At 40.1% G+C, this 22,216-nt stretch overlaps 1 protein-coding gene across 1 annotated transcript; it reads left to right on the top strand.

Annotated features, from left to right (window-relative positions):
• LOC119423752 (cytohesin-1) lies at positions 1–21,275 on the top strand. Its single transcript, XM_037691163.1, has 12 exons — positions 1–137; positions 8,217–8,299; positions 13,675–13,739; positions 13,992–14,058; positions 14,751–14,869; positions 15,090–15,283; positions 15,437–15,585; positions 17,555–17,667; positions 18,143–18,221; positions 18,297–18,368; positions 20,598–20,752; positions 20,826–21,275. Exons 1-12 carry the CDS (start codon positions 110–112, stop codon positions 20,902–20,904), a joined length of 1,203 nt encoding a protein of 400 aa, XP_037547091.1. The 5' UTR covers positions 1–109; the 3' UTR covers positions 20,905–21,275.
• The last annotated feature ends 941 nt before the right edge of the window (positions 21,276–22,216 follow it).

The raw sequence follows: 22,216 nt of genomic DNA, 5'->3' as shown, positions 1-22,216 counted from the left end.
TAACGGTTACCCGGTGAACGAAGTTCACTTTTTTTGACCCGCAAACTTTCCTAAAACTGTCAAGTTCAACTTTCACTTCCTGAGGCAACGCTGGCCGAACTTCACCAACATGGTGCTGAAGTCGGAAGAAGGAGTTGGTGAGTTTACAGACGCTTAATTTATTTTAACGTAGATGCTAACTCAACCAGGTTAGCTAACATTAAACTATCCTGACGCCGTGTTTGAGCAAAGAGCTTGTTTGTGTGCCTGAATATGATGTAGTTTAGAGTTCCTGCCAACACAACAAGTCCCCATTTGACTGGTGAGGTAATGCTTTTTATAAACTGGCACAAGGGCTCTATTATTATTATTATTATCATCATCTGGGTTGAGGCCAGACCTCATGGGGGTTCTGCTTTTTTTGCAGCATGCAATCAATGCACCCATTTGTTAGTTGGAAATGAACGGGCTGCAATAAAAACACTCAGTTGACTTGACTGCTTGTGCTTTTTTCTTCTAACTTGGAAGCAAAGAGTTGGACCTTGTCAACAGAAGGAAGGCCCAGTTCAGACAAGGAGACCGAACCGTAATAAATCTGGATTAGAAATCAGCCACAGCTGCACTGGTGTTTCCTGCTCTGCTCATACAGGAAGTGTTCTGCTATCAGACTGTTAAAACGGCACCAAATCTGTGTTTAAAAGTAAAAACATAAAGTAGATGAACGAAAACGAGTCTCCAAGTTGCTTCGTACATTTTGTGGCAACTTCGGCTGCTGTTATCCAAAAATGTTTCTTTATAAACTAATGGATCACCACCTGTCATTTTCAAAGATGGCTGCCACAGTAGCCTTACTAAATGCAGAAAGGGGTGCACCTCAACCACTTTTACATATATTGAGCTAAAGTTTGGTGTAGTACCCAACACATACCGAGTGCTACTCTTCATTATTTATCATTATTTTTAGGGATGCATGATATCAGCATGTTTCGGCTGATGTTGGCGATAAAGTTAAGTGGAAGTTTCAGGGAAAAAGAATTGGATGTGCAACTTTATCTAATTAACTGGATTTACCCACTTCAAGATGGCCGTCACACCTAATGGATCCTAGGAGACACAAAAATGGCCGCAACTCAGCCAATTCTGTGTGTGTTGAGCTAGAATTTGATGTGGTAGTAGGTGAGTCATGCTCAACATATAATCTGTGTTTATTAGCTATTGGAATCAATTCTGTTAGCAAAACATCTGAGCCGCTGGATGGATGTCAAATTGTCACTTAAACACTAATTAATCATTAGATGTTCAGCTGCAACTGATTAACTATTTAAATCAGCCTTGATCAAGATGGCAGCAGTAGCGAAGCAACCTTAACACAAAAATAGCTGTAACTCAGTCAGTACTGCGGCTACTGAGCTAAAACTTGGTGGTGTAGTAGCCGAGAGTCAGAGGGGGTGCCTGTCTCAATAAACAATTAATCAATTAATCGCATGATAAATGAAGATTATCGACCTCATTTTAATTCATCAGCTTTTATCGTTTCTTCGTCTCTACTGAAGACACTGGATGACAAGAGGCTCAACTCTGGTGCTCTTCACTGACTCCTTCCTTCTCTTTAAAACCTGTTAACCGTCCAAAATCACGTTTGTTAAAAGCAGCTAAACTGAGAAGCTAAGCTACGAGCTAAGCTAACCGGCCGACTTTGGGGAATAAAAAACCTCCGTCTTGCCGAAGCCCCAGAATTTATGGTTGAAACCTGTGCCTTCGTCTAAAAAGTCGTTTTTCTCTGCAAAAAGAAGCTGAGAACTTGCTTACTGATTTTTTTTTTTTTAATTAAAAGGTTTATGTGAAAAATGCTATGCTAAAGAGCTCAAAACACACAGAGCGTCCGCCATTTTGAGAGCCGAAAAGACGGCCCATGTCGCGTCAAGGGGCCTCCCTCCCATTTTTCTTAGAGACGCGCTGCTTGCTCCCTCACTATCCATCCTTCGGTTCAGTCTTATACTGCCATCCAGTGGTTTAAAGGTACTACACTCAAAACAAATTAACCAACATTTCTTCTTAAATTTGACAATAATTACTAATTATTGTCAAATTTCAAACGATATTATCGTTTATCGCAATAATTTCTGATACAATTAATCGCCCAGTAAAATTTATCTAACAGGCCCAAGTTTGACCTAAACCAACTGGCATTAAAGGTGGTGGGGTAATATGCATTCCTTTAAAGAATAACTTTCATGTTGTAACAACCTGCCGACACGAACTTTGGATTTTGTTATGAAGAAAAGATGCCAAGTTTGGCCCTCTCGTCTCCGTCACAGGATGTTTTCAGTGTTTATTTGTTCTCTTATCTTTGCTTCCTGTTTGTCTTCCTCCAGTCTTTTGAGCTCTAGGCTGCCTGAATGCCGTCGGTAAGAGAGCAGCGTTCAGTCTGTCTTTTTGAGCTCGTTGTCCTCGGGTCAGGGAACTTGGAAATGTCCAACTACTGCCTTGTGAACAGCGTCTGACTCCAGTCTTGAGTCATGCTCTTCTGTGTGTGAACACGTGATGAGCAGGGACAGAACGGCCCTCCTTGTACTCTTCTTGTCTTTACTTTAAGCTGCTTTAGATAAAAACCACAACTCTAAAACCCCAGTTTTCTCTGGGAAACCGGCGTCCAATAGATTGAGCCTCCTGCCCTTGATGGAAGGAGGGAGCAGGGAGGAGTCGGGGGAGACATGAGATGAGAGTTCAAGGGTTTTCCCTCGACACACGCACTTTAAAAAAACAAAACGTTTGTCCTCATTTAGCTGCAGGCGGGCTCCCCTCCTCTTTGATTCACTGGAATTAGAGCCTGAGGATTAGAGACTCGAAGACCACAAGATTGGGACTTGGATTCACGAACCTCGACAGCTGTGGGTGAACTGTCAAATCGTTCTGGAGAAAACGAGCTTCTGGATCACAAAGTTATAAATGTGGAGCTGTAAACCCTGGTAGGAATCAAACGACAACTGGAACCACCGAGACCTGCCGTGGTGAGGAGGAGACGCCTTCTCTGGTATGAACATCAAGAGTATGACACACATGTGTAGGTGTACCGTGCGTCAGAACTTCTGCATCAGAGCTTCGTGCTGTAGCTCCCAGAGCGAGTTCGAAACCTCGGTTCAACGTGCTGCAAGTGTAGATGGATCGTGTGCATCTGCACGAAGACGTGATGCAAACTGTGAGCAGGCATGTGCTGACGATCAGCAGCAACGTCTCCTATTACTTGGTAGACTTGATACTATGTGAAGCAGCTGGCCAAAGACTCCCGGTGGTGTTTATGTAGGATGCGAGTGTGTCGTCTGCAAGAAAAGGTGTTTGAAAAGCTGTCACAAACCGCCCGTCTTATTTCCTCTCTGAATAAAAAGCCAGAGAAAGGAAGTGCCAGTTTCACTACCGCTCGTTTCACGTCTGTGCGTTATTCTTGCCCTCACATTAGGAGCTGCTCCAGAGCTCCTAAAACCTTTTAACTTGTCAAGAGCTGTGTCCTAGATCAGTGGTTTTCAGTTAAAATTCAGCAAAGTCTGCTTCAACAAGATCCAGACTAAATGTTTAAATGTTTTTTTTTTTTTTAGTGACAGCCCTGTCCTCTGAAAGGACGCAGAGCGAAACCGTGAGCCGGACGTGGGAAAAGTTGTGCCAGATAAAATTATTTATCGTAAACGAAGACTTGAAAAGCTGCGCAGTCTAAAATGAATTATCATAAATGTGGGAAAATCTGTGTTGCTTAAATTACTGTAAATTGGATAAAAAAAACAGCCTGCCGTTTCAAATGAAATACCATGAATTGTAGAAAAGCTGTACTACCTTTTATAAATACTGACGATTGTGCAGGTAAAAAATAAATAATATATATTTAAAAAATAATGTTTTAATTATACTGAAATTGAACGATCTGGTTCCAGATGGGGCTTAATTTGTGGCTGGATCTGGATCACAGTTCTCCATTTGACAACCCCTAATCTAGATTATAGGGATGCACAATATTATCGGCATGGTATCGGTATCGGCTGATGTTAACGATTAAGTTAAATATCGGCCATTCCATCAAAATAACTCAGATATAAAAGGCTTTGTTTTAAGTTTTTAATTTAAGAAACTGTCAAGTATATCTATTAACGCACTACTACTTATGCGCTTGTCACTTGTGAACAAGTTGAGTTTAGTTTTGTGGACATTTTCAAATTTGCACTGTTCAAGTGTTGTCATTGTTAGAGAGTAAATGTCAAGAATAAATTTGACATGAAACATAATCCATGTTGAAGTGTTTATTTTTCGACCTCTTTCTGGCATCTGCATTTGGTAGCAGGTCATATTGACAAAGACCTCGCAGAGTAATGTAGTATTTTAATACCACAGCAGAGAAAGCTGTGTAGTCTCTGTAAGTAGGTCTAGGGAAATAAATAAAAAGTTGGTTATCGTCCAAAGAAGTTTTAATGTATCAGCATATCGGATATCAGCCAAAAATCCAATATTGTGCATCCCTAGTGGATTATACTGTGTATGTGAGAGGTGGGACAGGACTGTGTGGTAGATCTGGGGTGTCCCACAAGTTTAACACAAAACAAACTGACTTTTTCTTTTGTTTTGACACTTCCTATTCAAAGAACGTTCTCGGTTCAGTCTGAAAAATGCGAGGTTGCAAGATTTAATCGGGCTTTAACGATAATTACTGTCGGTTTTACGTCATGCAGAGGGATGGGTTTGGGTCTTTAGTGGTTTGAGATATTTAAAAAAACACACCAAACACGATGTAGCACGAACAATAAAACTTAAAATCAAGTTTTAGTGAAAAGCTCAGACAGAACGTCACCACAGGCCTGGTCTGTGCTGAATATGTAAAAACAAATTAAAAGATAAAGCATTAAAGTTGTTTAACGGTTGCTGTCGTGTCGGAGTGAAGCGGAGCCAACACTGAAATGACTCTTGTTGTAAAGTCTTGATGAGACCCGGTCTCCTCCTCGTTTCTGCGGCGCTCTGGGCGACGCGCTCTCGTTGGCAAAGTGAAATGAACATTTCCAACACTTGTTTGAATCCCTCGGCAGGACGCCTCTAACGAGGCTGACTAACAGCCGCAGCACAGCTTGACTTGTCCTTTGTGCCTGCCGGCCACTCGGCATTCATTGAGCTCCTTCTCCCCTGTTTTTGTTTTTGTTGTTGTTTATATATGTATAAAAAAACACAACCTTGATTCAAGAGGCACTCAGAAATAAAAACTATTGGAGCCGAGTGTGATATACGTCTGTTACATTTATGTTGCACATCCTTCTTTAGAACAACCACAACCGTGCGTTAGCCCACTTATCACCCTGGTGCAGATACTGGTGTAACTGGTGCACATGAACTTCTGTTCTATCGGAGTACACACTTGGTTACGGGTGTGTTTCATATTCAGGGCGGAAGCCAGCGAGATACAGTAACTTATCAAGTCTAACAACTTTTACTCATCGGGTGTTCTTGTTCTTCTTGTAAAGCTTTTAATTTTGGACATCTTTGTTCCTTTTAATATAAAACTTTTCGGACGTTCGGTACAACAAGTGAACGTTGGAAACGCAGCCTTCATACAGATGGTTATCAGAGTTTTAAAGATGGAAAATGTACATTTTCTTTCAACGTTGGGAATTTTTTTGCGTATTTGCATAATCCTCAATAAAACGAATACTCATTTATTATCAAATCTAATTTGTAATAAATGAACAAAATCAGCTGATTTATGTTTTGGTGCCAACAATTGCGAGTCATTTGTTTACATACAAACATTGATGAGTACACTTGGACAGTCTCGGCGTGAGATGGATGCTGAGTCTGTAAAATAATCCCTGGATGCAAACGGAGTTAGGCCAGTCACGACAACAAAATTTTGCTGAGCAATTAATTGTCAAGAGATTATTGCGATACATTTTTTTTTTTTATTAGACAATAATTGGTAATTATTGTCTAATTTAAGAACAAATGTTGGTTAATTTGTTTTGAGTGTAGTACCTTTTTACGACCACCAGATGGCAGTATAAGACTGAACCAAAGGATGGATGGTGAGGGAGCGAGCAGCGTAGCTCTTTAAGAAAAATGGGAGGGAGACTCCTTGATGTGACATGGGTTGGCTCTTTCCTTTTTTTGGGTTCTCAAAATGGCGGACACTCGGTTTGGTTTGAGCTCTTAATAAAAAATCAGTAAACAAGTTCTCAGCTTCTTTTTGCAGAGAAAAACAACTGTTTACACGAGGACGAGGTCGGCCTGTTGGTTTAGCTCGTAGCTTAGCTTCTCAGTTTAGGTGCTTTTAACGATCCAAAAACACGATTTTGGACGGTTAAAACTAGATTTTAAAGAGAAGGGGACGGGTCAGTGAAGAGCACCGGAGTTGAGCCTTTTGTCATCCAGTGTCTTCAGTAGAAAGAGACTAGAAGAAACGATAAAGCCGATGAATGAAAAGCAGCTGTTGATGTGCATCCATCTACTACTGTTTGAGAGTTTCATTAAGGATCTGCTTGTTTATGATATTTTTCTAACAAGACAGAAACGAGAACACAGACTCAGGCAAAAACACAGAAGGAATCTAATAACATTTGACTGAATAACCAGCAATTTATTTGTAACCCCTCGTTTGTTCAGTTTATTATGGCCACGGTGCAAACACATCTGTTTTCTTGAATTCTGAGTTTAATCGAATTCTGAGATTAAGTCAGAATTCCAGACAAAAACATAAAATGCTGCGTCGTGGCCCTGATCTCTTCTGTATAAATACAACCTTCCTTATTTTACTGTGCGAATGTTTATGAAGCATTCACACTATTGTGATCCTTTCTTTTTCCCCCGTAAGTTTTTCAGCGTGATTCTCATCCTGCAGTTTTCAAGTGATGTTAACGAATCATAAATCAAAATGTTCAGCTCTTCCAGGACAATCTTTTTGGTATTGGTGCAACTTTAGCTTTTTTGAAATATTTAGACTTTTCTGCCATTTTTTTTTCTCATAGAAAATGAATTGAGCTCATTGTACATCCTTAAAATATTTAGTTTACAACCTTTTACTGCTCCTGTCACGTTTTGTTCTGCTTCAGCTTTTCAGCTTCCTTGTGCAAATGTAAACATTTTTTCAGCTACTTTCAGCTGTTTTGTGCTCCTTTCATATTCTTTCTGATAACTACAACCTTTTTTGTGCTTCTAACTTTTTCCTGCTAATTTCAGCTTATGCTCCTTTCAGCTTATTTCTGCTTTTTCCTACTATTTCAGCTACTACATAGCTGTTTTTACGCTAATTTAAACTTTTTCAGCTAATTCCACGTTTTTTGCACTCATTTAAACGTTTTCAGCCTAATTAAGAAAGAATCTTCTCTCTACTTTCTTCTGGTAATTTAAGCTTCTTTCTGCCTTTTTAGCTACTTTTCAGCTGTTTATTTATTTATTTTTTTGCTAATTTCAGCTTTTTCAGATATGGTTATTTCTGCTTTTGGGCTAATTTCTGCTTCTTTCTGCCTAATTGAGCAAACGTGTTATTTCTGTTCTGCTAATTTCAGCTTGTTCTGCTCCTTTTCAGCTTTTTTTTTTTTTGCTCGTTTTTTGGTTAGTGTCAGCTTTTTCTGCTATTTCAGCTACTTTTTAGCTGTTGCGCTAAATTTAGTTTTTTCAGCCAATTCAGTTTCCCCCCCTCAATGCAGCTCCTTCCACTTCCTTCTGGTAGTTTAAGCTTTTTTTTCTGCCTTTTCAGCTACTTTTCAGCAATGTTTTCCTAATTTCATCTTTTTTTAGCCATTTCCTAATTTTTATGCTCATTTCTGCTTATTTAAACTTAATTAATCAAACATGTGTTCTTTCTGCTTTCTTCTGCTAACCTAGGCTTGTTCTTCTATTTCAGCTGTTTTTCAGCAAGTTCTTCAGCAATAAGCATTCACTGTGCATTTTTGCAGGAATGCATTTTCTCTGGTTGCTTGTCACTCTTGTTACTGACTTGACAGTTGTAGACATTTTTAAATTTTTCTGCTGAATGTCTGAGATTCCATCTTTGCACTGTGGGTCCTGGGATGTCTGTGTTTATGTGGTAAAAGGGTGGCGTAATTTGATGGATCTCAGATTGTGTTGCCATGGTGATCCAGAGCAGCGGGACTCTCGGGTCTCTGTTATTTTTTTTATATTTACATTTGTACGTGTGTGCGCGCATCCGTTCTATGACGGACGAGAGAACATTTGATGGTTTGCGTCTGAGCGCTGCGTGTTTCTGCCCTCAGTACCCGATGACCTGAGTCCAGGGGAGCGTCAGGAGCTGGAGAGCATCCGCCGCAGAAAACAGGAGCTGCTGCAGGACATCCAAGTAAGACGACTCCGTCAAACCGTGTCCGCACCGGCTCGTTACCCTCCCTCCTCCTTTATCCATTTTATCAGTTTCTTTAAGAGCCGGGCGTCTAAAACTCTGCCTGAGTGAGAAGAGACAGCAACTCTTATTTTGGCGTAGGAGCCAGATGCACAAACTGTTAGTCAGGAAAGATTAGTATGAATCACTTGTTGGTGTTGTGCTCCAGATGACGATCATCGTGGAGAGCAGCTGATATGTAAGACTGAGTTATGGCAGGGATTTAGTCACATCTCTTCTCAGTTTATCACCAAAGCACAAATCGTCATGTGGTTTTCACACACTTGCTAATATAATATATAATATAATATAATATAATATAATATAATATAATATAAAGTCTGCCTCAGAAGGATCAGTGTTCACCAGAGAGCGTGTTTATTTTATTGTGACTGTTTATGAAGCATTTGCACTATTTTGATCCACTTTTCTTCCGTACATTTATCTGCGTGATTCTTGTCCCACAGTTTTCAGCTATTTCAGCAAATCCTGAATCAAAACGTTCAGCTCTTTCAGGACAATCCTGCTGTGACTTTTGATATTGGTGCAACTTTAGCTTTGAAATATTTAGACTTTTCTGCCATTTTTTTTCCCTCATAGAAAATGCATTGAGCTCGTTTTCCATCCTTCAAATCTTTAGATCCGTTTTAAATCTTTTACTGCTCCTTTAACATTTTGTTCTGCTTCAGCTTCTTTCAGCTTCCTTGTGCAAATTTAGGCTTTTTTTTTGTGTGTGGCTAATTTCAGCTGTTTTTTCAGCTGTTTGGCACTCCTTTCAGATTCTTTCTGCTAACTACAACATTTTTGTGCTGCTTTAACATTTTCTAGTTTAAGCTCATTATGCGTTTCAGCTGATTTCTGCAAGTTTCAGCTATTTCAGCTACCATTTAGCTGTTTCTGTGCTAATTTGAGCTTTTTCAGCTAATTCCACTTTTGTTGCACTCATTTAAACTTTTTACAGCCTAATTCAGCAAAAAAAATGCTCTCCACTTTTTTCTAGTAATTTTAGCTTTCTGTTTTTTAAGCTACTTTTCAGCTGTTTCATGCTAATTTTAGATTTATTTTTTTCAAATAATTTCCACTAATTTGTGCTCATTTATGCTTCTTTCAGCCTAATTGGGCAAACGTGTTCTTTCTGCTTTCTAAGCTAATTCAAGCTTGTTCTACGTTTTCAGCTACATTTTAGCTTTTTTGTTTTGTTTTTAGCTAATTTCAGCCGTTTTCAAATTTCAATTTTTGGTAATTTATGCTACTGTCACCCTAATTAAATTATTTTTGCTAATTTCAGTTTGTTCCTTTCAGCTTACTGGTACTTCTGCTAGCTTCATTTATTTCAGCTATTTAGCTGTTTTTATGCTAATATTAGCGTTTTCAACTAATTCTACATTTTTTGCTCTCATTTAAGTTTTTGTTCTTTCTGCTTTCTTCTGCTGATTTACGCTCGTTCGTCAATTTCAGCTATGTTTCAGCATTTTTTTATTTTATTTTTAGCTAATTTCAGCTGTTTTTCAGCAAGTTCTTCTGAAATCATCACTCGCATTGCATTTTCACAGGAAATGCAGTTTCTTTAGTTTTATTTTATAAGACTTGGACTCTCCCCAAAGAGTTCAAAACAACCAGTTGGACGAGCTTAAATGTCTGTACTCTGTATTTCCTGTAATCAAACATTTAAATCTTTATTCCATGTTTAAATGTGAGAAATAATCTGGTTCCTCTCTGCTGTGAATTATACCGTTAGCTGAACTTCTCACCTGAACGTGCTAATATTAGCTGCAAGTGAAACCAAGATGCGTCGGCAGGAAGTAAAAGATTTAATCACTTTTCAGTTTCTCTTTCAGAGTTTGGGATTAGATTGAGAGACGTCACATTCAAACCAGAGTTTAGATATTTTACTTTATTGGGATTAAGCTGCTGTTTTCATTTTTGAACATTTCTGTCAGGACTCGCTCCACATTTGTCAAAGTAAAAATAATTTTCAAATCACACAAGTAGCACTTAGATTTAGTTTTAGTGCCTCTATGTCTAAAATAATATTTGTTTTGTCCAGTTCATAAATGGTGTATTTGTAACCAAGTTACTTTATGATCTGTTGATAGATTATTGTCAAGTTAATTTCTGTCTTCTGTGATCAGAGAAGAAAATTAGCTAAAATATAAATATTTGGACTTTCACCATCCCAAACCTTTTACCTTTTACAGGAAATGGAAATAAATTATTAGAAATAATCTTAGAATGAAACGTTTGAGCCTCAAGAGTTTGATGTTGCCTCAAACGCCACCGTCTAGAAAACTCGTCTGTTTTTAATTCATCATACGACGTGATATTTTACTGAAAAGAGAAGATTATGAAACGAGGATTTTTCAGCTCTGAGGTTTCTAGATTTCTTTATAGTTTGAATATTTGTGTGTTTCAGCACTTTTTTTTGGCAACAAGTCTAAATTAAGGATAATTTTGTTAAACTTTATGTCCAAAAAATGTTGTTTTGCTGAGTAACATAACTTTAAAATACCCAAATTAATTTTGCTAACACTATTTATTCATGTTTTGTCTTTATTTAAGCCCTGAATAATTTCCTCTGCTGAACATCTTTTGTTTGTTTGTCGTCCTGGCAGCGAACTGGGATTTAATATCGTTTCATCTGTTGGAAATGTCTGAAAGCCGAAACCAGCAGATGTTTTTCTGTTTGCCTTTGTTTGCATTTTTCTCCCTCATTGTTTAAATTCCAGACGGTAACTCGGTCTCTCGTGTCCTTGAGTCCATGTGGACCTCCGTGTCTCCTGGACATGAAGGCTTCAGGGAGGTGTGTGTGTTACTGTACACAATCGGGACGGACGATCCTCTTTGTTTGGGGGATGCGGACCCCCTCGTGTATATTTGTGCGCTGCCTGGAGGGACGATTACCTCCTGCGTCTGCTCCTTTCACAGCCCTAAACAAATAATCAAAAGCGCCTCCGTCTGCGCTTCAGTCCTTATAATTCAATAAAATCCTGAACCAACCAAATGAACAAGAACCACTTCTGGTTTATAACCAATAGCTTGAAGACAGTATTGTGTTTTTATGCTGGTTATGAGGCGCTGACAACAGAATATATTCATATATTTTGTTTATTTGTTGTATTGTGGCTTAAACCACATAAAAAAATCACAAATGATCCGTTTTCAGTTGAAAGTTGTTCATATTTAGAGTTTTTCTTTGTTTTATGTGATAATAAAACGACTATCTTTGGGTTCTGGAAGAGCTTAATGCATGTTTTTTAATTTTTATTATTTGGAAAGTACAATAATTATCTCGTCCTTCTAGGCACAGAATTTATATTGGCTGCTGTTATCTGTTGGTAAACTTGTTTTCTGTTTTATTAGCCTGAAAATTGACCAGGAATATATTAAGATGTTGTAAATCACTTTTCCCCTTTAGAGTAGGAAATGAAAGTTTAGTACACAATAAACTTTCCCATTTATTAAAACAGTAAATTGTTTGTCCTTTTACAATAAATTAGGTTTGCACTAATGAAAACCTGAGCAAGAATTAGGTTTTATTACGTCGTTTTGGATCCAGCTGGTCGAATATTTTGTAGAAAATAATTTTCTCAAGGTTTCTGTAGGTTTCCTCATGTCTGCAGGCGTGTGATGAATGAGGAAACCTTGAGTTCTTCGTCGTTCCAGAGAGTTCTGGAGACTCGTGCTCCGAGGCCGATTCTTGACCCGAGTTCAGCTTCAGAAGAATCGGGAACAGAACGTGTAGTGTTCATGTTAAAAACAAACAAACAGTATTGTGAAAGTTGTTCTTTGTTTCTTACGCACATTTTTTGCTACAGATTTCTGCAAACTGAGATTTTTATTTAATTAATTAATTTATTTATTTTTTACTTCTCTGTTTATACATCAGTGTTCAGCTCATGTGCTGTGGTTTTTGTAACTATTATACTTTTCAGATTATTTTATTGACAAATATTTCACCCCCCAGAGTAGCAGGAGCTCAGTGGAGTCTTGTAATCCTGAGGCTGCAGGTTCGAGCCCAGGTTATGGTTTCCAAAATGCATTTGTACGCTACTTTTAGTTTTAGCTAGCCTATTCCATCTTTTGGCTTATAGTTAGCCTTTTGCTATTTTTCAATTTTAGCTAGTGTTTTTTCTTTTCGTTTGTAATTAGCCTTTTTGTCACTTTTAGCTAGTGTTTAGCTTGTAGTTGGCTTCTTATTTTGTTAATTTTGTATTTTTAGCTTTTAGCTAGTGCTCCTTTTTCTTTTAGCTTGTTAGCCTTTTGTTACTTTTCGCTTTCAGCAGGTCCACATTTAGCTTTTAGCTGGCCTTTTAAAACTTTTTGGAGTTTGGCTAGCATATTGCTTGTTTCGTTAGAGGTTTGCTTATTTTAGCTTTTAAGATTATTATTATTTTTTTTCCCCCCTACTTTTTAATTGTTTTAATTTTAGATTTTTATACTTTCGGCTTTTGGTTAGCCTTTTGAAAACTTTGTTAGCTAGCATTTAGCACTGTTTAACTTGAACAACTCAGTTTCAGCTTCTTCAGCGCTCTTTCAGCTCTCGCTGGATCTTCACAGAATTTATTTTCTGAACAGTAAAGAGGATTAGTTTGTTGTTTTCGGCTCCTGCAGAAGCGGAAACTGTAAATGCATCATTTAGCTTTAAATGTACCAAATACAAATAAACAGAGTCCAAACCAAAACAAATCTCTTCTGCAGGCTGGTCCTGAGTCAGATTTAAAGTTCTCAGGGACTGATGGGTAACAAAATATTCCAGTAATGGACATGGAGGACAGCGTCCTCTTTTGAGTGTTGCCATGGAAACATTTTATTTACTGTATGTGAAGGTAAACAGATTCACTCAGGGTTTAAGCTTTAATCTGAGGCAGCGGTCTAGACTACTTCAGTTTTCTTTCCCCTCAATTATCCAGGTCCATTCTTTTCTGCCAACTCGGTCTCTCCCATCTGTTTCCTCTTCAGAACCTCGGACTCTTTGAGCCTGAATGTTCCTGTCTCCCCAGCACCGGGTAGACTGATAAATCTGGGTCAGCAAGGGGGGCGGGGAGAGGTGGAGGCAGGGGTAAGGACTGTGAGAACTGATCCCAGAACAGGTGCTGCAGATCCCACAGAGGATTCTCCGCAGACAAACTGCAGGGTTCTGAAGGAGGGCGCCTCGCGGCTGCACCTCGAGGAGTTTGTTTGACGCTTCAGCCTGCGTGACGTTCATGAAATCTGTAATTTACTGTAAAACATTAAATCAAAGCGTCTCCCGTTGGGGGGGGGGGGGGTCGGTGAAGGGTCAAGAGGTCACATGACTGCTGTTGCTGAACAAACTCTTCCTGTCTGTCTGCTCCCAGAGGCTGAAGGATGAGATCACAGAAGTGACCAATGAGATCGAAAACCTGGGCCTGACTGAAGAGAGGTGAAGTATCGCTCCGTTACCATTTCTGTGCCTCGTGCGTGCGCGGAGCCACTCGGCTCAACGTACGTTCATGGAGAAAACTGAGAAATGACCAACGGATGTGGAGTTTATCAGACGTTTTGTTCAGTTTCAGTGCAACGATTTAAAACGGATGAGTGTTAAATCTGTGCATATTCCCCTCCATAAACCAATAAATAAAGGCATTGTTGTTCAGATGACGGGTCATCAGAGCTGTTTTTGTTTTGTTTGTAGGAAAAGCATGCAGAGAAATAAACAGATGGCCATCGGCCGAAAGAAGTTCAACATGGACCCCACAAAGGTGAGAGTTCAGTCGAGCCGTTTTCCATCGACAGCCGTGTGTGAAATGTCCTTTTTAAATTTAAGAGTAAGATTTTTGCATCGACCACATCCACAAATCACTTTATTTCTAATTTATTTGCTACTCGGAGGTCACAGAACTGTAGTAAAGCAACATTAGAGGGTTGTGGAGACGCCTTTAGTCTCTTCCAGGATTTCTGCTGTAGAACTGGATCTTCACTGTTATTTAAGATTATTATTATTTTTACCTTTTTATTGCCAGCAATGATGTTTTGTCTGTTTGTAAAATACCTCATGAACCACGTGAGGATTTTAAACGACTCCGAAAGCAATCGCTGGATGTACGTTTACAACTGACTGACATTTGGAGTCAACCTGATTCAAGATGGCTGCCACAGCCAGCTGACCTTAATGGACAGAAAAATGGCTACAACATGGTCACATTTACAGATTTTGATGTAAAACCTGTCATGGTAGTAGCTGAGAGTCATTCCTAACAAACATTCTAACTTGTAAATATAATTTAACTTGTCTAAAACTGGCCTGGGTAAAAACTGTTAATGAATTTATTTTGGTAACAAGTGATCCAAAACACCAGTTAGTGTTTCTAACTCGCTGCTCTCATCACTTAATTTATTTTTATTTCTTTTTGCGTTTTTAGATCGTAACGTTCTGAATTATTTTTCCCCCCAGGGGATTCGCTTCCTGATCGACAGCTTGCTGCTGAAACACACGAGCGAAGACATCGCACAATTCCTCTACAAGGGGGAGGGGCTTAATAAGACCGCCATCGGAGACTATCTGGGCGAGAGGTGAGCAGTCGTACTGGTGTTTAATTTAATGAGACTTGTCACAGCAGTGCGTAGAGATGTTCCAGTTTCAAAGGGTTGTTTTTAAAGAACTTTAATTTTTAGACTTCTTCTGAATGAAAGAAGAGTTTAGGTCTTATTATTGTGAGCTCTGTTTTTATCTCGCCTCATTCTTCTGGTTGTTCCCGTGCGTGTTTGTGTTTTTGCTGTGATGTTTATGCAGGGATGAGTTGAACATCAAAGTTCTGCACGCCTTCCTGGAGTTGCACGAGTTCACAGACCTGAACCTGGTCCAGGCTCTCAGGCAGTTCCTGTGGAGCTTCAGGCTGCCGGGCGAGGCTCAGAAGATCGACCGCATGATGGAGGCGTTCGCCCAGCGGTACTGTCACTGCAACGTCGGAGTGTTTCAGAGCACCGGTAAACGAAACCTGTATAAAAGTCCAATTCTTTAGAAGTTGCATTTGGAATTTATCCCCGTCGTGTGCAGAAGTTTCTGTTTTGCTATAAAGTTTGCAGTCAAACTCCAAATCGCCCGTTTTGACACGTTTCTGAACCACGTCCTGTTTTCAGATACGTGTTACGTGTTGTCGTTCGCCGTGATCATGTTGAACACGAGTCTACACAACCCCAACGTGAAGGACAAACCGTCCGTGCAGAGGTTCACCGCCATGAACAGAGGCATCAACGACGGAGGAGACCTGCCCGAGGATCTGCTCAGAGTGAGTCAACTTTTGTTTTTGGAAAAATAAAATGAAATAAAATTCCGTCTCTGGATCGCCGTCCTGGTCGTTGCTTTGAGTTTAGTTCTTGGAACTTTCTTACAACTAGACTGCGCTATATTTTACAAATCTGCTCTAAAATCTTTGCAGGAATCTGTTTTATCTCCAAATCAAGGTTCTTTATTGTCATTCACATCACATGTGGTACATGAGGTGGAATGAAAATATGTACACAGGCTCCCAGTTACACCCAACAATAGCAAAAATATAAACTATAAAATGAAACGGTAAATAAGGATCCAAGATGTAAAGATGCACGCTAAACGAACGCCTAAGGATCTGAAAGATGTGCTGAAACTAAAGATTTAGGTTTTTTTTGTGTAAATGCATAAAATATTTTCGATAAATGCGTGTTAAATGGGATATTGTGAGATATCACGTGTAGGTTTTGTGAATGACTCTCGGCTACTACCACACCAAATGTCAGCTCCTTACCCACAATTTTGCAGTTTTTTTTTAAAAGTCTGTTTGACTCGTTATAGACATCCATCCAATGGTTATAAATGGATGTTTATAAACAGGAGCTGCAGAACGAAAAGCTCTGCAGAGAGTGGTGAAAGCTGCACAGAAGTCTGTTGGAGTCGGCCTCTCCACCATCAGACATCTACACCTCCAGATGCAGGGAGTGCCACCTGCATCACGAAGGACCCCACTCACCCAGTGCACACACGTTTTGCCCCACTCCCCTCAGGCAGGAGGTTGAGGAGTATTAAGTGTAGAACCACTAGACTGAGGAACAGCTTCTACCCTGAAACTGACTTGTAAATCCATTCTAGAATTGCGTTGCTCGGTGTGGCTCCATGTTGAAGCTTTAGAAAACGTTAATCCCTCTTTTTTTTTTTTCTGGATGCATCTCTTTTTTTCGGAGTATTATTTACTCTGGTATCTGATGCTGTGCAGCTGGAAAGATTTTTTTACTGAAACCTTTTTACTTTTTGTTATGATGCGTAACCATGGCAACAAGGTGTTATTTTAACAACCAGGAGCAGCTGATTAACATCTCAAAAGCTCAAATATCTCAAGTACAGCCACAAATCCCAAATGAGTTGAAAAGGAGGCGCCATGGACGAATTCCCGTCAACCTGGCTGCGGTGCTCAAGTACCTGACCGCCGAGATCCTGGAGCTGGTGGAAAACTCTGCTCGTGACAACGGGAGGACCGGGATTATCCCCCAGCACCTTCAGCTGTCTGTCTGTGGCGACGAGGAGCTTGGCAGACTGCTGGGAGGAGTGACCATCGCTCGGGGAGGAATTCTGCCCGGCATTCGGCAGTCCTGCTGCCCAGGAGGACCGAGAGGCCCGCCAGATCAGACGGCAAACTGGATCTGGGTGGACGGGTCGGTATCTGTAGACAGATTCTTCGGATTTGTTGCAGGAGATCCTTCCTGCCCACAGCTATTGGCATCTAACAACTCTTGATTGAAACCAGGATGACGAGCTACAACACTTAATTTCCCTCTGGGATTAATAAAGTATTTTTGAATTGAATTGAAATCGCAAAACAGGATAATCACTGTAATGCCACTTTAATTGGAAATATGTCACTTTATCTGTGCTGCTGATTTCTTGCCCTTTTTAAGCTGCTGTATTCATGCCCATCTGCTCACAACAGACTCATGTTCAGGCTGCTGTTTAATACGCCGTATTATTTTACATTATTATTGATAAAAATAAAAGGTTGTAAGCTCAATCATCCAGGTAGATGACGACCAAAACGGAAACTGGTTCAGATGACATGATTTAACCTTTATTATTTAGCGCATCTTAGATTCTTGTGTACAGTTTCTTTTTTACTTTTTGCTGTTTTGGGGTGTAACTGGGACGTTGGGTGCACAATTTCAATCCACCTCGTGTACCACATGTGATGCGAATGATAAAGTCACCTTGAACGTTTCTCTTAAACTCTGCAGAATCTGTATGACAGCATCAAGAACGAGCCCTTTAAGATCCCCGAGGACGATGGGAACGACCTCACACACACCTTCTTCAACCCCGACAGAGAAGGCTGGCTGCTGAAGCTCGGTACGAGAACTTTCTTTTGTCAAACGGTTTGGTTCAGTCCAACTTCATACAGCGTTAAAGCACCACGGAGCGCCGTCGTGTGGACAGTTGGTGTAAAATAGAGTTCAGGTTCTTGTTCAGTTTTCATCTTGCACTTACTGATTTTCTTCTTGTTTTGTTTTTCATGGCTGTGACTCCAGGAGGTACGTATTAAAACCACAACCTTCCAGCTTCTCAGTGCGCTGCTTTGCCCCCCACCCTTTTTCCATCGTTTGTGTAAATTCACTTTTGCATCACGAATAATAAAAAAAAAAAAAAAGCTAAATGGATCATTTTAACACCCGACTTCCCCCTCTGCTCTGTCCTGATGTGGAAAAGAGACATTTCTCACCTGCTTCTTGCTGCTGAGCCACGTCTCTAACCCGAGCTGCTCGTGTGGCTGTGAACGTCCGCTCCAGTTTTCTGTTGGTTCTGAAGCTCCTCTGTGATCCGTCCTCAGGTGGACGGGTGAAGACCTGGAAGAGACGCTGGTTTATCCTCACAGATAACTGCCTCTACTACTTCGAATACACCACAGTGAGTTCTTCACGCTCTGTGGGCGGGTTCTGCTCGTTACGGTCGTGCGCTGTAATTTGTTCTCTTGTTTTCAAGGATAAAGAACCCAGAGGGATCATTCCACTGGAAAACCTGAGCATAAGAGAAGTGGAAGACTCAAAGAAACCGGTAAAACTACTTTTTGGGAATTGTCTATTATGAGGCAGCACATTATTATTATTGTTATTATTAATTATTATTATTATTATTGTTATTCACCTAACAAAGGTTTCTTAACTTGATATCTTACTCTTCCGTCAACTTTAATGCAGCCCGAACCGCAACGCGTACTCCCACAAATGTTCCATCAAAATAACCGGCTAGGCACTGACGTGTGCCGTTACTTCTTGGCGTTTCGAGTTACCATGGCGATGTGTTTTGCAAACGAGCTATTTTTCTTAATCAAAACAGCTGATGGAAGTCAACAGCTTCTGCTACAACTCAAATCATTGTTTGAGATGTTAAGATGAAATTTGCTGTGGTCGTAGCTGAGAGCGAGTTTTCATAAGTTCCTAATGCGAATCAAAAATCCAAGATGGCCGCCTGAGCTTAAAAGTAAAAACACTTTGAATCAGCTAATTTGAGCTATTGCGTTATCATTTTGTGTAGTGAGAGCCGAGAACGTTCCCCATCACATACTGAATCCAAATAAAAAATCCAAGATGGCCACCATAGTTTAAGAAAATGACTAGAACTCATCGAACTGAATTTTGTGTAATTGTAGCCGAGAGCGAACCCCAACACACGGTACTGTCGAATCAAAATTTTAAACTGGCAGCAGCGTGGCGGTCCACGTCAAAGTTCTCCAGGAACTTTCTAGTTTACTCTTCTTTAGTGCTATTGACCACTTTCGTAAAGGTTTTCAGCAGGACAAAGATTTAAAAGCACTTTAACTTCCTGGGACACAAGCTTGTGATTTTTTTTTTTTCTGGATTAAGAACCGACATAAAACATGTCCATACGAGGGTGTCGAGATGATAAAATGATCAAAAAACTTCTGCAGGGCAGATTTCTTTCCTGCCTTTTTTTTTTTTTTTACATTAATTCATCTAGTGAGTGATGTAATCTTCCATTTAGTAAAAAAATGTTTTGAAGGATTTGATGCTGATGAAAGGAACTGAATTCTTGTGGAAAAAGTTTGACCCTTTCATGTTTTCTTGGACGAGCTACAGCTCCGTTTACCACATTCACTTCCATAAGCTTTGATAATGTCACATTTGTGTCCCTCCAGAGCTCCCTTATTTTACTTGTACTGATGAAAGAGTAAAACTAATGTCTGAAGAGTTTCCCAGATACTCTGCGGTGCTTAACTTGTGCCTAAAGTCTTTTTTATTTTTAGATCTGGACTTGAAAACCCCTCGGATGTTTTTTATTAAGCCTTACCGGTAATATCTTGATTTCTCTTTGCGCCGTGAGCGTGGAAAATATTTTAGTTAAACAATGACACTCAAATTGTAATTTTTTAAATGTTCATTTCTTCAGTTCAGACGAGTTCATCGATGTCTCGATGAACTCGTGATTTAGCAGACCAGGAGGACTCTTCTGAAACGGTAACGTTTTCTTTCCCTGACCGCAGGAAGTCGTTTGATCCAGATGTTTGAGGGGAATAAAGACCTACAGTACTTCCTGCTGTAGTGTCAAAAACGTCTCGTTAAATATAAATTCCCACAGTTCTTTCTTAATCTAACACTCTTGTTAGCTTACCGTAATACTGTACAGAAGGTTTTTTAAAAGTTTGATTAAAAAACAACTTTATTTTTGGAAAACTGTTAATGGATCAGTAAAGTTGGAGTAATTAACCAGCAATTGAAAGTCTTATTTACTGCTGCTGTTAACTGACAAATTCACTTCCTATCCAACAGTCAGGTCCTTTAGACTTTTTTTTTCCTTTTACGTTTCGTCCTTCATCCAAAGGACTTCATCAGTCTGAGGAGCCACGACAAACTGAGTCCCACAAGCAGCACACTCCCATAGTGGACGAACCAGTTTGATGGTGATGAGATGGTTTCTGGGGCCTGCCCTCTCCCCCGTCGACTCCTCTGAGGCAGCCCAAGTGGTTCAAGATGTCAAAGTTCATGCTCAGTAATCCAGGTAAAAAAAGTCCAGAAGTCCTTTGGATGAAAGACGTCAACAAAAAAACGAAACCGTCCCAATGAGCTGACTGAACTTTGTTGGATTGTTCACCTGGATTACTGAGCAGGAACTTAGATGTTTACTTCCCATCTGTTTTTAATCAAGTCCAGCAGACATTTGATTAACGCTTTAACTTGTTTCAAATTTTCTTCCTCCATTTCAAACGTTTTTCTTCTTCTCTGGTTACAATAACTCCCTGACGCTGGTCCACATTCTTCCTCCCAGAACTGCTTCGAGCTCTTCATCGCCAACAACAAGGATCAGGTGATCAAGGCCTGTAAGACGGAGGCCGACGGCCGGGTCGTGGAGGGAAACCACACGGTTTACAGGATCTCTGCTCCGACCGCAGAGGAGAAGAACGAATGGATCAAAAGCATCAAGTGAGTCGTTTTATTCACTGGTTCTGATGGTCCGACTGCTGTCGGCTGACACGCCTCTTCTGAACACCCGCAGAGCCGCCATCAGCAAAGACCCGTTTTATGAGATGCTGGCAGCTCGGAAGAAGAAGATCTCCACCCTGAAGGGGCTGTAGAACCAGCTGCAGGGACACTTGGACCCAGTTCAGACGCCTCTTTTGTTCCCGTCTGAACACTCGCCCTCAGCAGCGACGCTCCTCTTCTTCACACGTTTGACGTCAGATATTTGCCGAAGAAGCCAAACTTTGATGTACTGTGGACCTTTAAACCCTCAGGTTTGTAGAATCTGCTGTAATCGCTGCTGAAATGAGTCATATTGACCCGAGAGCCTTTTCACTCAGCCGCTGCTCCGGTTTGAGCACGTCCTGAAGAGAAGAGAGCAAACTGCACACAAGGTGGAGAGATGAAGAGTGGCGCCGAGCTTGGAGCAGAACGCAAGATAAAAGCAAGGACTTCCTAAACCTTCATAAATATTTATAAAACGGAGCTGATGAGGTGATCTACAGCTGCCTGGGCCTTCAGCCTGATCCGATCTACAGCAAAAATCCTCCAGCAGCTTGTTTTCATCCGTTGTCAGAACGCCGTGTAAATGCTGAAAAAGCTGAGTATTTATTTATCCAGATTTCTTGTAATTTATTGTCTCATTAAAAAAATACAAACAAATCTTGTGCTTTTGTTTTAATGTTAAAGATTGGTTTATTTAAAAAAAGAAACGATACAAAATGTAAAATAATGCAATAATTTAGCATATTGTGGTGTTTTCAGGAACAAAAGTCTTGATTCGGTCAAAAACAAACATTTAAATGATAAATTCGTCACTCGGGTGTTGATCAGAACGATTCAGTGGATCCGTCAGTCTGATCATACGTTTACAAAGACATGATAATCTGTAAATCCTGCAAATTACAATGAAAGATGCACCTGATTTAAATAATCCAAGTTACTGCAGAGGAGCACAAACTTGTTTCATCACCAATTAATGAGAACTTCTCATCTTTCAGCTGTTTGACCTAAAGTCTCTCCAGTCGAATCGGACCAGAACTTTGCTGCAAATTTACCAGTTTTCTCTGACGACGGTCCGATTAAAGTTTACTCGCCCTGAATCCTGCAGCTGAAAATCCCTCAAATAAAAGACTCTTCGGCTACAGAGACATGAGCTGCTGCTAATCCTGTTAGCTGGGGACCTTTATATTTACACCGGGCCAATGGATCAACGTGGAAGGCGTATGTATTCTAATAGTGAAGTTGAGCTCACCCATGACCACAGTTTCCACTTTAAAATCCTTTCAAAATAAAATACAATAGCAGAAACTGACACAGGGACACTTGGGAGTTGCTTTTTCTCTCTTCAGAAGAAAAGGGTGGGCAAGAAATGTAAAAGAAACAATGGAAACAAGTTGGTTTCATTAAAAGGTAAAACGAGAATTT

The sequence above is a fragment of the Nematolebias whitei genome, chromosome 17, assembly GCF_014905685.2.
Source record: "Nematolebias whitei isolate Nwh7 chromosome 17, NemWhi1, whole genome shotgun sequence".
Taxonomy (NCBI): domain Eukaryota; kingdom Metazoa; phylum Chordata; class Actinopteri; order Cyprinodontiformes; family Rivulidae; genus Nematolebias; species Nematolebias whitei.
Note: the sequence above shows the minus strand (reverse complement) of the source record. Positions and strands in the feature narration are given on the sequence as shown.